At 43.0% G+C, this 15,158-nt stretch overlaps 2 protein-coding genes across 8 annotated transcripts in view; one reads left to right on the forward strand and one right to left on the reverse strand.

Moving 5' to 3' along the window:
* Positions 1 to 1,632: 1,632 nt before the first annotated feature.
* LOC116929085 (SH3 domain-containing protein C23A1.17) lies at positions 1,633 to 3,367 on the forward strand. Its single transcript, XM_032936249.2, has 2 exons — positions 1,633 to 2,605; positions 2,676 to 3,367. Exons 1-2 carry the CDS (start codon positions 2,510 to 2,512, stop codon positions 3,213 to 3,215), a joined length of 636 nt encoding a protein of 211 aa, XP_032792140.2. The 5' UTR covers positions 1,633 to 2,509; the 3' UTR covers positions 3,216 to 3,367.
* Positions 3,368 to 4,517: 1,150 nt separating this feature from the next.
* Positions 4,518 to 15,158, reverse strand: part of LOC116929039 (A disintegrin and metalloproteinase with thrombospondin motifs 9) — a 32,303-nt gene continuing 21,662 nt past the window's right edge. For 4 of the 7 annotated variants that reach the window (XM_045178394.1, XM_045178393.1, XM_045178398.1 and 1 more), the window contains 20 exons: positions 14,968 to 15,152; positions 14,774 to 14,896; positions 14,523 to 14,656; positions 14,148 to 14,327; positions 13,652 to 13,992; positions 13,435 to 13,567; positions 13,217 to 13,349; positions 11,529 to 11,769; positions 11,289 to 11,453; positions 10,778 to 10,942; positions 9,706 to 10,089; positions 9,440 to 9,628; positions 9,152 to 9,364; positions 8,901 to 9,062; positions 8,548 to 8,745; positions 5,891 to 6,401; positions 5,613 to 5,817; positions 5,327 to 5,460; positions 4,956 to 5,155; positions 4,518 to 4,880 (listed from right to left, as the gene is read on the reverse strand). In XM_045178394.1, the coding sequence (XP_045034329.1) occupies positions 4,791 to 4,880; positions 4,956 to 5,155; positions 5,327 to 5,460; positions 5,613 to 5,817; positions 5,891 to 6,401; positions 8,548 to 8,745; positions 8,901 to 9,062; positions 9,152 to 9,364; positions 9,440 to 9,628; positions 9,706 to 10,089; positions 10,778 to 10,942; positions 11,289 to 11,453; positions 11,529 to 11,769; positions 13,217 to 13,349; positions 13,435 to 13,567; positions 13,652 to 13,992; positions 14,148 to 14,327; positions 14,523 to 14,656; positions 14,774 to 14,896; positions 14,968 to 15,152 (4,086 nt within the window). In that variant the 3' untranslated portion in view covers positions 4,518 to 4,790. Of the gene's footprint in view, positions 4,881 to 4,955; positions 5,156 to 5,326; positions 5,461 to 5,612; positions 5,818 to 5,890; positions 6,402 to 7,979; positions 8,746 to 8,900; positions 9,063 to 9,151; positions 9,365 to 9,439; positions 9,629 to 9,705; positions 10,090 to 10,777; positions 10,943 to 11,288; positions 11,454 to 11,528; positions 11,770 to 13,216; positions 13,350 to 13,434; positions 13,568 to 13,651; positions 13,993 to 14,147; positions 14,328 to 14,522; positions 14,657 to 14,773; positions 14,897 to 14,967; positions 15,153 to 15,158 lie in introns of those variants that run through there. The other 3 variants (XM_045178395.1, XM_045178396.1, XM_045178397.1) reach the window with 3 other exon arrangements.

Raw genomic sequence — 15,158 nt, forward strand, 5'->3', positions numbered from 1 at the left:
CAGCAAAAGTCAAACGACTCAAAACACTCGATGGAAAATATAACAACAATTTCAACAACGAAAAAATAGAAAACTCTTCAAACAAACGTCCCTCCACCGCATCCAACCGATTATCACGGAAGCAAACTACACTCGATAACTCGTGTTCAAAAAGCGACGCCCTCCCCTTTTTTTCTTTCTTTGATTGATCTTCATTGTTTGATAATAGACTGACATAGCTCATAGCGCGCACCTCGTGAACTGGTTAAATAGCGGACGAAAGGGGGAGAAAGAAGGCGGGCATGTTCCACTAAATCAACTATAAACTATAACAACACACACACACAAAGTTATGCTCCGCTTCGGAAAAAAATAAATAAATAAATAAGGGAGGAAAAAGCTGTTGAGAAAATCGGTTGTGTCGAGATGATTTGTTATTTTTCAGCGATCCGTTTAGCGTACGCGGATAGGCCGGAAGAAACGGTCCCGGAAGAAGGGTGAAAAAAAAAAAAGGGTGATTACGAACGAGAAGGTGTCACGAGGTCTTGACTCTCTTAAAAGTCTTAAAAAAAAAACGTGAAGGTTTAACTCGTGTTTATGTGTACGTGTGTTGCTATCGTGTAAGTAGGTAGTCATCACGAGGGGACGCAAAACACGACAATGGCGCTCGTTTATACACGTCCGCGCTCAGGTACAAACAGCCAGTTATATGTTTGACATGGAGGCTAGGGAAAAAAAAACTCGTTTACTTGTTTATTTAACAGGATACGTCAAGGGTCAATCGATAATAATGACTCAGGTGAGTATTCAAACATTTTTTTTTTTTATTTTACACGAGAGTGATTACCAGGTGTGCCTTGCTGGCCGGAGGGTGAAATTTAACTGCGATTCATCAACGCGACGCTATCGAGGTTTGTTGTTGTTGCGTAAAACATTCGCACTTTTGTTCGCAGTAATTCAAGCCTTACGTGACGGATAGTCGTGTTTAAAGAAAAAAGATAAGCGGGGAGAGTTATAGAGCCACAGTCTATCGCATCCGGCCAATCTGTTTCGAGAAGCCAAAAAAAAACGCTCCATTAGGCTTATTGAAATGATTTTAAGTGGATACAACGTGAGTATAGTACTCGGGGCTGGTGGGTATGGGGTTATACGCAGACACGCTAATCGATAATTCATTTTTGATGTAGAAAGGGGATCGTCATTGGGGAAAAAAAAACTGTCTCCAACTGTCAGCCCTTTTTGAAGAGTGAAACCAAGTGGAAGAAAATAAACGCGGGACAGAAATTTGGAGAGGACATTTCATAATCAATAAGATAAAAGAATTTCAATTTTTCTTTGACGTATACAATCAGGCTCGTTCCCTTGCCTGACTAATCAACGTGATCGCCCTGCTCGCCCCATTCTCCCTTTAAAAAAAAAAGAAACTCATGTACTCGACGTGTTGCAGTTATCCCCGGAACGTTAACAAAAACTAAAACATAGAAAGGATTCAAGAACTATAGACTTGATGGTTTTTACAGATTTGCACCGGATGTAAAGTGCCATTTTCAGTTCGCGACCCCGCCTTTCCATCGTCTCAAAATCAATTGGCTAAAGTTTCAAACTATAACGACGAATTGAACTTGAGATAAAGTTAAAAAAATAAATAAATCACTGTAGATTTAAGTGGGTTTTTTTTGTTTAAATGTCTTTTCACGTCGAGCAAGAGACGTCATTTTCTATGCACATCGTGAAAAGCAAAGTTTTGAATTTAGCATTAGCTTCGACTGGAAAAGGGTGGAGGGTCACTTGGTGACGGGATTTCACTTTACCTATTGATAGTTTTTATTTTTTCAACTTGAAAATATCTTGACGTTTCAACTTTTGCTGCTTGATTATGCACGTTATGGTGATTTAAGATTCATCATTCCCCGATTTCTATACGCACTGCCTACTGTCACGAACGGCTGATTACGTCGGCTATTTAAATCGGCATAAGATATTCATCGCACCCTTCCCTCCATCTGCTCCGTGACAGCACTCAAACTGTCAGAAATAGACGTTTTACTACGAATTGCCGAACGTAGAAAAATAAAGTTTTGATAGCATCCAATTCGGAAAGATTTGTTTTAGCCTGAAATTGAATGACGCTTGTTTTTGACACTTCTGCATGGGACTTGCATCAACTTTACCAAAAATGAATAAATTTGATGGCACCTGTCATTATGATGGATTATTATTGGAATTGTGTCCCCCTACCCTCTGGGTTGGCTGACAATGGCGTGATGTGAACAAATTTCTCGGTATTTGTACTCGAAAGTAATTACTAGATTACCTTAATGACACGACACATGTCGTGTTAAAGTGGAGAGAGAAACAATTGAATTCAATATTCTCCAATGAAAGCGGCTTGCTACTGGGCTTTCGTCGTATTTACCATTAAAAGAAAAAAAGAAATTCAAAGAAAATGTCCATCAACATCGGCATCTGAAGTGACCTTTGCAATTTGATGGATACCTGTCGTTCAGGTTGACAAAAAACCAGTATAAAAATGGAGTTGAATTCCACTAGAATCATCACAACAATCTCAGCTGTTTCAGCTTCAACACGTCAACAACATTGTCTGCTAACGTCAACAAAAATGAAGGTAAATTTCTTGTTCTTTCCATGTCAACCAAAGGCTAAATTATATTTTATGTAATTGCATCTCAATGCAGGTGATTTTCTTACTTATCGCTACGATCGCCATCGTCCATGCCAACGACGACTCAACGTCGATGGAACGCAGCAAATTGTCAAAATTCTTCTTCCCTTCCAAGACGGATAAAGATGATTACGAAAACAGCTACAACGCACCAATGAAACCGATGAAGAAGCCGATGAAGCCCTTCACGAAACCCATGAAACGGCCTTACAAACGCCCTGGTTACAACAACTACAACAAAGTGACCAAGACTACCACAATTCCACCACTACCATCACTACCACCAATTAACATCATTATGAATTTACCTGCTGTACCTGCTGTGGCTGCTACCACTCCAGTGCCGAGCACGACGCAGTACGCTTACGGCTATCCGTACACAACGCCATCAGCGTATCCAGCTCCATCTTATGCTGCTCCAGCTCCATCTTATGCTGCTCCAGCTCCATCTTATCCAGCACCAGCTCCATCATATCCAGCACCAGCTCCATCATATCCAGCATCCAGCTCCATCGTATTCCAGCATCTGCTGTGTACGGTGGCACAGTCCTAGCAGCAATTCCAGCACAACAACCTGTTCCTCTGCCGCCATCTTACTGATCTTTTGACGCTTTATTTCTTGTCTAAATCGATTATCGTGAAAATAATTTAATTCTTATTTAGCTAGTTAATCACGAAATAAAAATGATTTTCTTTGACAAGTAACCTCAAGAGTTTTTTGTTTTTGTTTCGTTTCTCCTTGCTGAAATTGAAGACACTGCACCACCAACTTTAAACGTTGAATTCAAAAGAGTTCTTGTTTTCATTTGGCTCGTCGTCAGAGTCACCATGTATTTGCATGTTAAACGACGAGACAAAATAGAGAAGACACATGTTTCCACATTTGACACAAACCTCCATCCCATTCGTCGTCTGCTGAGAGAAGATTCATTCGGAAATTATATACACACACACGCACACACACGACACCACCAGCTTCAGACGACGACAGTGTAAAGTGAAAGGGATGGAGTGCAAAATGAGAAGGAAGGGAGACAATATTAGGTAACAAAAAAAAAAAGAAGAGGAAAAGAGCGAAAGAAAAAAAAAAATATCATGGCAGTGGATTTTCTCGCTTGGCAGATGTAGGGATAAATTATGGGTCCCCCAAAATAAATTGCGTCATATTGTTTAAATGTGTGTGTTTTTTTCAAGGTTTTTCTCTTGTGTAGAGTTCTGTCCGTTCCAAAATGTATGCATTGTACATTGATGTACAATTCAAATAATAGAAATATTTAGTTTTCAATTTATTTTTGTATGTGGAGTCGATATACTGTATAGTGTGTGGTATCCCATACAACAACAACAAAGAGAAAATCAAATACAAAAACAATTAAAAATTGCGCGAATGTCGAGAGCACGAAGTTTGATGATGACTAGTCAGTCCATTAGTGTTGGCGGAAGTGAAGCGGGAAGCTCAACAGAATGTTTACATTTTCGTTTTTTTTTTTTTTTGCCCGATTATTTTATTTCCCCTTTTTTTTAAGTTTTTTTTCCTATTTCATCCAGATATTGCACACAATTTCTTATGCATGTTTCAAAATACGATCCCATCAGGATTGATTGTTATTTTCATTAATACATTTAATGCTATATGTTTTTTTTTTTTCGTTATTTTATTATTTATATATAATTATTTGTTTGTTCTTTATTTTACACGTCAGCTGGGGAGGGTTCACTCTCTCCTCGTTTCTTAATTTCAAAATATTTGCTTTCAAATGTCAGCAGATAATGTGGGCCGTGAATGTTTCTCGCCTTTCGTTTCAAACACCTTTCTCTATTTAATGTTTTTCTTGTTCCCTGATTTTTTTTTTTAATGCGGCAGTGTGTAAATAGTTAGTGCAGGTATCCAGGCGGCCCTTAAAATAGATTTCATGTTGTTGTTGTCCTTATTCAGAAAAGATTCGATACACTCCAGCCTGCCCTCCCCATTTTTGAATGGGAATCATTACGTTTCAATTGATAGAGAGATTCAACTCCACTGAGGAACTTGTTCTTTTTTTTTTTTTTTAAGGGACACGGGAAAATGCCGGGACCACGATGATGGATATGCAATTTTAAAAAAAAAAGGGGGGGGGGTAAAAGAGATTCACACAACGTCCAGTTTGAGACCGGCGTGCGGATCAGGGCTACACCGACCGCAATATCCACCGCATTTGCCCTGAATTTTTTGATTATCCTACAAATTCACGCGAATAAAAATGAAAGTGAAGAACAAAATGAAAAAATGAGAGTACATAACAACTGAACATACCTCCAGTCTGTTGATCCACAAAGATGAACGATGGCCGTGACCCGCCCAGCTGGTATGCGGCGAAACACGCAATCCGGTACCTTGCAGGTTAATGCTGAAACGGCCCTGTGGGCAGTTGGCCGTGCTGTAGCAGTCGCCCGCTTCACCGTAACCCACCATTTGGTGGCCCTTCACCAGCCGGGCAAACGTGAAATCATGACCTGCCAAATCCAATCAGTCAATTCAGATTTTCTCTCTTATTTTAAAAACAAAATCCTTAATGAAAGGGCAAACAACTTTCTGCTTTGTAGGCAGAAACTTAAAAAGAAAGCTTTGAAGCTCATATTATGCTGTTATATATAGATAGATATACGTATGTAAACGGGATTTACTGTGGACACGCAACGAGGTGACATTGAGCCGGATTTTGTTGAAGGAGGTGGTACCCGCTGAACGCCGGTTCAGGAAGCAGTCGCACGAATCTTTGCGTGCTCCTTGATAAGGGCAGTTATCAGGCCGTATCAATCTATCAGCCATCATGAAAAATAAAATATAAAGATTTACCCCCTTTTTTATATATATATCAACGTCAACACAATCACGGTATAAGTGGATTTTTCGTCATGATCGACGACATTGAACGTTTAAAAGTTAAATGTGCGTTTGTTTTATGATTACGTTTTGTCGTAGACTTCAGCGTAGTTATCTTGATGTCCCGTTGTCAGCGTCAAGTATTCGAGCGGCGACGAAGTGTTCATTAAATGGCAATAAATGGTGATGTTCTTTCCGGCCACGATCAAAGCGTACGGTCCATCCGGAAGCGGAGCCTTTCGATCTTTACCACCGGACCGCATTAAAACGTCTTTACACGACACGTATCCGCCTGATTTGAAAAGCCAAAAGGGTTGAATAAAGTAACTTAATCGTTTTGAAATAAGAGAGTTTCGAATACTGACATGGAGAAGCCCGGCAGCGTCTCTTGCGGATGGGCCGGAATTCTTGTGGGCAATAGGATCGCGAGACCCTGGATCCTGTCCGGCTATTGACGCAGGCCAACGATCGTTTCTGGGAGCCTTGGCGGCCACATTTGGAGGCCGTGCAAGGTTGCCAAGCTGACGCCCGCCACATGTAGAGGACGTGACAGTTGCCAAGACTGCAGTCCTGCAGGTCAGCCGGCCTTTGAGTGGCGTTGCATCCAAACGAGACGGGCTCCGGGTCAATCCATTCGTATGCGTTGACTCGATGACAAGTGACTCTACGATGTTGAATTCCAGGTCCGCACGGATGCGAACATTCGGACCAATTCTCCACTTCCCACGAGTACGGACAGGCAGCCTTGTTACATCCGCGACGTGAACGCGGACGACTGGATTCCGGGCACCGAGTCTCGTCCACACGCACGCGACCTTCAACTTCTTGACAGTAGACTTCGCGGTACTGGTCCCCTTTGCCGCACGTTTTCGAACACTGAAATAGTTTTCAAGGAATTGAAAGAGAAAAAGACATAGACAAAAGGTGGACGACACACACACACACACATAAAGCATTTGGGAGGAAAAAAAAACAAAACAAATAAAAGAAATAATTAGATTTTTTTCTGATTGGGCGCCAGTTCAATATTTGTAGGAAAGAGTTTAATTTCGAAAAAAAAAAACGCTTCTTGATACTGGACGTGAAAAATATGTTCCGTGATTGGAATTGTTGCTAAAAGCATCGCGCCTTAACCGTTATCGCATTGTGATTGGCGATGAAGGTCGTATAGCAATTTTTAAAAAACAAACAAAACCATTTGGAAAAGAGGAATTCGTCCAGCATCAATTCTGGAACGCAATTTGGTACTTTTTTGTTTTGATTGGACAAGGAAAAACAAACCAAAAAAAAAAAGAAAAAGAAAAGGGGGAGGAAGTCTGAATTGTCAAGAGTAGAGATGTCATTTACAGCAGATAAATTCACAACGCACAACAGAGTTTTTGTTTTTATTCCGCCTCCATAATTCCCAGCATTCAGTTATCCGTCCATAGCTACAACAAACTAAGTTGGATCAAGAATTCTGTTTGACCTTTCCCAAACCAAACACCAAGAAGAAGAAGAAAACACATACCATTCACATACGATGAAATGTTTTCCTTTGTTTTTATGCAAGTGTTAGAAAACAAAAGAAACCAAGAGAGACAAAAAATTCCAAAAAGAAGAAGAAGAAAATCAACAACTGGTGTCAATCAAGAAGGGCTCTATTATATTGTGTTAAACAAAAATAAAAAAAAAAAAAATCGTCAAACCTTTTGCTTTCCTTGGCTTGCGTCCACATTCACCACACACACACACTACACAAACAAACTGCGCGCTTTTCCAAATCTAATCCGTCTAATATATATAGCTACACATCAAGGCGAAAGGCGACCAGATTAAAAACAACAAAAAGTGGGATTAATAACGAAAAAGAATTTTCCAATCCAAAATTCTTTTTTTTGTGTGTGTGTGTGTGTGTGTAAACCGCATGCCATACCAAATGAAAAATTTTAATCAAAAATGTTTGCGTAAAAACCAACACGACGAGAAGAATGGAAAAAGAAAACGATCAATACACAAAACAGACTATGACACATACAGAAAAAAATGAAGAGATTATATATGAAGGCGTTAGGAAAGTGTGTTTTTGTTGTTGTCAGAATTTGAATATAGCAATCAACCAATTATCACAATGTTAGAATTATGTTAGAGAACTAAAGAATGCAACCAAAGAGCGGTTCTTATTTGAAATTGTGATTTCGCATATTGTTATTGTTTGTTCTTCTTCCTTTGTTCTTCCCATCCGCTTTGATCGTTTTTAAAATGGATGGAGTGAAACAAACGAAAAAAAAAAAGAAAAAAAATCTATCGCTCATCAGTCGGTGGGTCTGCGTGAGTGTCGCACAGTTGGAGAATCGAAGCGATAATAATTGGCGAAATAAGCGTAGGTGGGACGGTGCGGCAGTGATACGGGGAATAATCGAGCAGACGCAGAGGTGGACAAATAGCGGGATGAAGGCGTCACCGAGTTCGTACCGTACGGGCTGGTGTAACTGTTCCAGTCGAACGTCACCGGCCTGTGCGGTTCCGTCGTCACCGTCGATACGGCCGACGTGCTGGACCCTATGGACGGTGACAGCTCAGTGGTGGAAACAGTAAAGCTACTAGGAGGAATAGCAGCGATGCTTGCGGTTGACATTGGCCGACTATCGGGATCGGTAGGGATGGTCATCATCGTGACATTCACCGGTGCCGATGTAAAGTTTGTTATAGAACTAGCGTAAAGAGAAGTGACGTTGAAACCAAGATCCAAAGCAGTCGAAAGGGTAGTGAGAATCGAGCTCGGGGTAGTAGAGGTGGAAGTGGTGGTAGTAACAGTGGTGGTGGTATTGGTGTGTTCGGCCATGGAGATTCCCGGCGTCAAAGTGACAAGCTGGACAGTCGTGGGTGGGGAAACGTCCGTAATCGTTTGCTTATCGACAGAGTCGGACGTTTTGATTGGGGAGGATAGGGAAGTCTCCAGTGTGAACGACGCCGTGGTGTTAGTGTCTGAACGAGCGTCGGAGAGCGTCGTCTCCGTAGACGTCGCATTCAGTTCCCCTACCGTAGTCCATGAGGCCGTTTTCCACTTGTATGTTTTCTCCGGAACGGGAGGCTCCGTTGGACATGGATCAGTGTGGCAACTCTGGCTGTACTCGGGTCTTCCGGCTGGATGGCAGCGATGATCCGGCAGAGTTTGCCCAAGATGATCACGGCACGTCACCGGCCGGGTTTGCGTCCCTCCACCACACGATTTGGAACACTGAATTTATACATTTTAACATTCAAAAAAAAAACAAACATTCCAAAAACCAAAATGAAAATCCATTCAACATCAACGTTCCAGGATGAGCAAACACAAAAAAAAAAAACTAAAAGGGAAGAATTCAATTTTAAAAAAAATTCAGATGCACTTACTGGACTCCATTCACCGGAAGACCAGGTGGGACAAGGATCCGTATTGCAATGAACTGTGTCCTGTGGCCGTTTGGCCGGAATGCATCCGTCAGAGTCCTTGAAGAGTTCGTCGTGGCAAACAACCTGTCGCCGTTTGTATCCGGCGCCACAGGTTTTCGAGCACTAAGAACATCCATTAAACCATCGAGTGTGTTAATGAGGTAAGACGGATAACAACTATGAAAGCGGATGTGTTTGATTTAGATTTTTACCGATCCCCACGAACCGGTCCTCCATTGCGGCATTTTGGAAGTGTGATTGTGTTCTACGGAAACGGAATGCGAGATGGGCGATCCAATGCAAACGGCCAGCGCTGCTGAACAGCTTTTCTCGGTTGGTGGCTTCTCCAGGCCAGAGCACATCTCGTCCGGTGCGCCGGAATTATTCAAAAGGTACTGACATTCCACCACGCGGACGGACACCCCCTTTGATTTAGAACAAAATAAAAAAAGCATCGGTTATCTCACGTTTAAATTGTTCGTGTTTTGACGGAGACGTACAGTGCCGCAAGTAACGGAACACGACGTCCAATTATGAGTGATCCAGGCAGCGCAGGGATGCGTAGCGCATTTCTCAACGCCAACGGGAATTGTATCGGAGCAATGCGATTGGTCCACTTCTCTACTGGCGATCATGTCGTAACAGACGACAGTCCGCATTCGGTATCCACCGTCACAAGTCGACGAGCACTGCAACACATTAGAATTGACGTACAATTTAATTTCAATTTGGACGCTGTCTAAACAAAAAAATGAATTCATTTTACCTGTCCCCAAGTTCCAGTTCGCCAAGCAGCGACGACGCGCGGAATATCGTTCGACTCTGGATTCCATTCAGCCGGATCGAGACTATTAATGGCCGGATCAATGTTGTGTATCTCGATTGGCTGCGGACGGAAGCCCGCCAGAGCCAAAGAAGCCGCTGGAACGGCGCTAGTGGGCGCCACATTGGTGGTGGATGGCTGTTGCGTTGTCGGCTGAACGGTGGATGGAGTGGTCGGTGGTTCCGTCGGACACGGATGTTCGAAACATTGTTGAACGGATATCGGCCTGTCTTGACCGATGCAATAGGAAGAATCGACGACGCTGCCATTGTCCATGCGACATCCGACGATCCGCTCGGCTTGTCCAACTCCGCAGGTGACGGAACACTGCGAGAACACACCAGACACAAAGACACGACAGTTAGAATAATTCAGATCAACACGTTTAGAAATGGAAGAGATAGATATGATGTTTGTTTTTTGTTTTTTTAAGTGATCGATTCCAAGGCGAAATCGAATTCCAGAATTTCGTCCGGAACTTGTCAAAAGCTTATCATTCAACATGCGCTACAGGACAGGCTCTAAGTCAATATATATGAATCCGCTATTTTCAAAACGCGGAAGCCGGAATCCGGAAGGAGCAAAGACAGTACTTGGAAATCAGCGGTGGAGACAGAGATGGGGCAAAAGAGAGAGAGAGAGAGAAACAGGAAAAAGGGATACGAAAGACACGGCACAGTAATGGCCAAAAAGGATGAAATAGGAATCACACTAACGGAGAGCATCACTAATAGAGCGAACACAAGTCGACAGACAGGAGAGACAGAGAGAGAGAAACGCGATAGTCAGGTGCGCAAAAAAAGATATATAGCACGGCTTCTATATCTGTTCATCCATATAGAGAATAAGACAAGTCAGCATGAGCGTGAGAGATTAGCGTGACAAAAATCATTCAATTTCTGTCTTTGTTTTTTTTTTTTTGCGTGATTTTTTAATGATGGAAAAGTTTGTGTTTTTCTCTTTTTGAATTTGGCGCGTATGGATGGGCTGATGATTTTTTTTTTTTTCGGTGTACCTGGCCCCATTGAGTGGCGTGCCATTGGGGACAGTCACCCATGTGGCAGGCCTCCTTGTGGACGGGCGGCCGGACCGGATAGCAGTAACTTTTGGCGATGACGTGGTTCTCGAGTTGGCACCAGTAGCCCCGTTGGCGCTCGCCCGTCCCGCAACTCACCGAACACTAATTACATTGATATCGTTTGTGTTTGCTTGTGGGATCGGTTTTGATGGGTTATGTTCATAACAGAAGGAGTGGTCATGGAGGTCATACCCATAACTCTCTCTCATTTCTTTTGGAACAACATCCAAGCAAATTCTAAAGATTATTTTAGTTTCTTTCTTTTTTTTTTTGTCTCTCTACGACTACTCGTTCAGGTCAAAATAAAACAAATCAATTCTAATTACAAAATAAATACAACGACAGTGAAGTCACCTGTCTTTAAATCATAACAGTTTTTTGTTTTCTTCAAGCCTAAAAACAAGAGAAACCGTAGTGAACTTTGAAAGAAAAGAGACACGTGATTTACCGGCGTCCATTCTCCGACCTCCCATCGCGGGCAGCTCTCCATGTGGCAGCTCTGTCGGATGACTTTCTCCTCCAACGGGCAATTGCTATCTGCTATGACGCGGCCGTTCAGGTCGACGCAATGGGCCTTGCGCGTTTGAATACCACCTCCGCACGTCAGTGAACACTAACGTCGCGTTCCAAAAACAAAAGAAATATTTCAAGGGAAAAACGGTTTCAATAGCTAATGTTTATTCTGTACCTGACTCCAAGGATGGAACTGCCAATGAGCGGAATGGCAGGTGCCCTTACAAGGCTCCGTATCGGGAGGTGGGTCATTCAAATGTCGGCAGTGTCGATCATCCACCGGCACGATATTGGAATAAGGCCGTTGTTGTTGTTGGTGCTGTGGCTCCAGAGATTCTTGCTCGCACTGTTTGGTCACGTTGCGCACGCCCATGCCACAGTGGGCCGAACATTCGGAATGGTGAATCACGCGCCATCTATCAACGAAACAACGCAAAACAGTTGAAAGCGTTTCTCTCACTTGCAACATCATTGATGTCCTTCTTTTCTGCTGTTGCTGTTGTGGGAACATTTGTTTGCTACGCGCACGTCCTGCTATATTTAACTTTGACGGCACACCAACTGGTGGAGTTCAACCAGTTGGTTTGCAACGGAATTAACCAGCCATTTGTCAAGGGTACAAACATTTTTAGCCATTTTCACGATTTGCTCATTTCAAAATTAAAATGATTGATCCTTAAAAAAGAAAAAGGGGGGGGGGACAAAATGGCGAAATGACATGCAGCCGGCCATAATTGCAGTATTTTAACATGTTACCAGTCTTGTAAATAATAAAATAAAAAAATCACGCGGGAAAAAGAGAAAAGTATTAGCATTTTAAAGCCATTTCACACGCAGCAGAGGGTCGCGTCCAACTTGTCGAATTCTCTCAGTTGTAACGTCTTTGCTAATAACCATAAATCTATACACTATCCGAAGATAAATTCCGTTTCCCCAACATTTTTCAGCATGGAGCATCGATTAATGTCCCCCGCGGAACGACGACAGGCATAAATAATAATAATAATAAAAAAAAAAGCTTGGTTGCCGAAACCTACTTCGTTTTAAAAAGGGACAAACCATTATTTTTTAGAAGGAAGAAAAAAAAAAAAAACTGTTGGAACAGCAAGTTATACAATCGCCGAGCGGAACTGCTGTGCCATTTGACAAGATCGTAACATGTTTTTCTTTTTGTGTGTGTTGCAGTTTTGCACGCAGAAAAGAGACAACGAAACGGCTCGCCTTTTTGTCCCCCCACTCTCGTTTATGGGTCGTCGACTTTATGGAAACAGTGAAAAGGGACAGATGGACGGGGACGAATAAGCGATGATAATCATATTCACGATCGACCAAGCGTGAAACACGATGACGACCGGTGTCATACGAACATACGGACGCGTGTTTGACTTTGAACCCAAAGCCGCTACACAACCGGACCGTCCCTTTGTGCAGCCAAGTCAAAACGGCCGCTGGACAGGCCGAAGACTATCAAGTCCCCGCTTAAATTTAATCTTTTTCCATTTTTTTTTTTTTTTCTAATCACGAGATTTTAAATGGCTCACGAATGGATCGAAATATTTTCATTCTTCTCTACGAAAAAGAAAAGAAAGAAAAAAAAAATTAATGAATTCTGTGGAAATGGAATAGATTTTCAAATTGACACGAGCCCACCCCCCTTCAGTTAGAGATTTTCAAAAAAGATGTTTAAGGCTGATTCTTCTGGTATGGAAAAGGGGAGTAAAGGGCGGAGGAATTTGATCGAATGACAAGCGGCTCTTTAATAATAAGTGAACGTATAGCCGCTCGCCGCCTTTTCAATTCGGAAGAGAATTCAAAAAAGAAAAAGAAAAGGCTGAAACTCGTTGTTGTCTTTTAATTCCTCACCTGAGGATGCATTGTGTCTGGCAAGGCTGAGTTTCGATAGGCGGCGGAGGCGGAGATGCCGAACAATATTCCTCGGGCATCTTTTGTAAACCGCCAGATGCTTGGACGCAGATCGCTTTACGGAATTGTTGGCCTATGAAATCCAATCGAAAAACTCTTAAAACATTTTCGATTTTCACATATTTAAAATGTCAAAAATAAACAACAACAAAACAAACCATGGCATAGTTTGTTGCAGGCCGTCCATTGTTCTTGCAATTTCCAGTGGTAAGTCGGAGCTTTACCTTCCGCTCTGGACACGACGTATTGATACCAAATATCCGGTGAGTACAAATTACCGACGGACAGGACCTATTCATTAAATAAACCAAGTCGACAACAAGTTCCATAAATTTAAAAAAATAAATCAATAAATTGCCGTTTCATCGTTTTTACTTGAACAACGACATCTTTCTTGAGCGGTTTGGATGAATTCAAACGTTCGACGACGGCATCCGAGCCCGTGTATTCGATGGTCGTCCCACCGAACTGGATCGTCTTCTGGAACATGCTGACGACGAAATTGCCGTTGAGCAGGTATTCGCCCGTCTGCGGGTCCATCAGAGCCAAATAGTTGTCGTCGCGATTCGAGCCTTGATAACCGCGCTGGCGGATGTCCAACGAAGAGCTGCCGGCCGGAATCCGCGTGACCGTATTGTAGCCGTACTGCGTGCTGTTATAGCCGCCGTTGAGGATGACGCAAGTCGAGTTATCTCCTCCGCAGACGCCGCAAAGATCTTTAAAGAGAAATCAAAACAAATGAAAAACGTTTTTCTTTACCAAGGCGGCGGAGAGCGTTGCGATCGTTAGAGAACAAATTGCTCGTTTCAAGTCAAGGGCGCGATGCCATAACAATTCATCAAGCGCGCGCGACAGGCAATCGTCTCATTACCGAGTTGTTCTTTGCGACCGAGGACGTGGTTGCAGCTGGCCGGCTTGCAGATGCCGTTGACGCAAATATCGTCCGTGTCAGGGCCACAGCTGGTGCCATCGATTACCTTATCCTTGAGCAGGTAGTAGGCGCTCGACTGTTCCACACGGCAGTACAGGCGACAACGATCCTTCACGCTAACTGTTTTTTTCGAATTCGTTCCGTTTTCAGGATTTGAAAAAGAAGAAAGAAAAAAGAGAGAGAGATAAGAAATGAGCCAACAAAATCCCGGGCATATAATGAGTTGGCTTTCATTATTTTTTTTTGGTGCGTGTGTGTCTTGAAATCGATCGTTAAAACTAAAGAATGAATGAATTTTGTAGGGGTTGGATTTACTTCCGGCGTATTTCGGGACCCATTTGACGTCAGCTGGGAGTCCCTGGATGTTAAAGTTGTTGCTGTTAAAATCGGAGCACTGCTTCTCTCGGAAATCGGGGGTGCCTGTCGGGCATTCTTGGATGTTGCACGAGCTGGACAGAAACAAACAATCCAAAAACACAATGTGAAGTTCACAACTTTACGTACCCCCACAATGCAACACCACCAACAAGAGCAAAACAAAAAAGAGAAATCAGCTGATGACTCACCGGTAACGTACTCGTTTACCCAAACAAAAAGTCCCGCCGTTGGACGGTGCCGGATTGTCGCAATTCCTGGTGGATCGCTGGACACCTCCGCCGCACGTGCGGGAGCAAGTGCCCATCATCCACCTATTAAGACGAAGCCCAAAATCAGGTTTGAATGGGCTAAAACTGAATTGAATCATTTTTCAAATGTTTACTCTTGCCAAGATCCCCAATTGCCGTCGACCGGTTCCAGGCTCTTGACGTCACGAGAGAGACAAGTTCCGTGTCGACACCAACGACCCCGCCCGCACGCCGTGCCATCAGCCCATGGCATGTGCTGGGTTCGGCAACCTTCCTGCTCGCCTCCCGACGTCGTGCACCACAGCCTTTTGCACGGCGGCTAAAC

The sequence above is a fragment of the Daphnia magna genome, linkage group LG8 (assembly GCF_020631705.1).
Source record: "Daphnia magna isolate NIES linkage group LG8, ASM2063170v1.1, whole genome shotgun sequence".
NCBI lineage: Eukaryota > Metazoa > Arthropoda > Branchiopoda > Diplostraca > Daphniidae > Daphnia > Daphnia magna.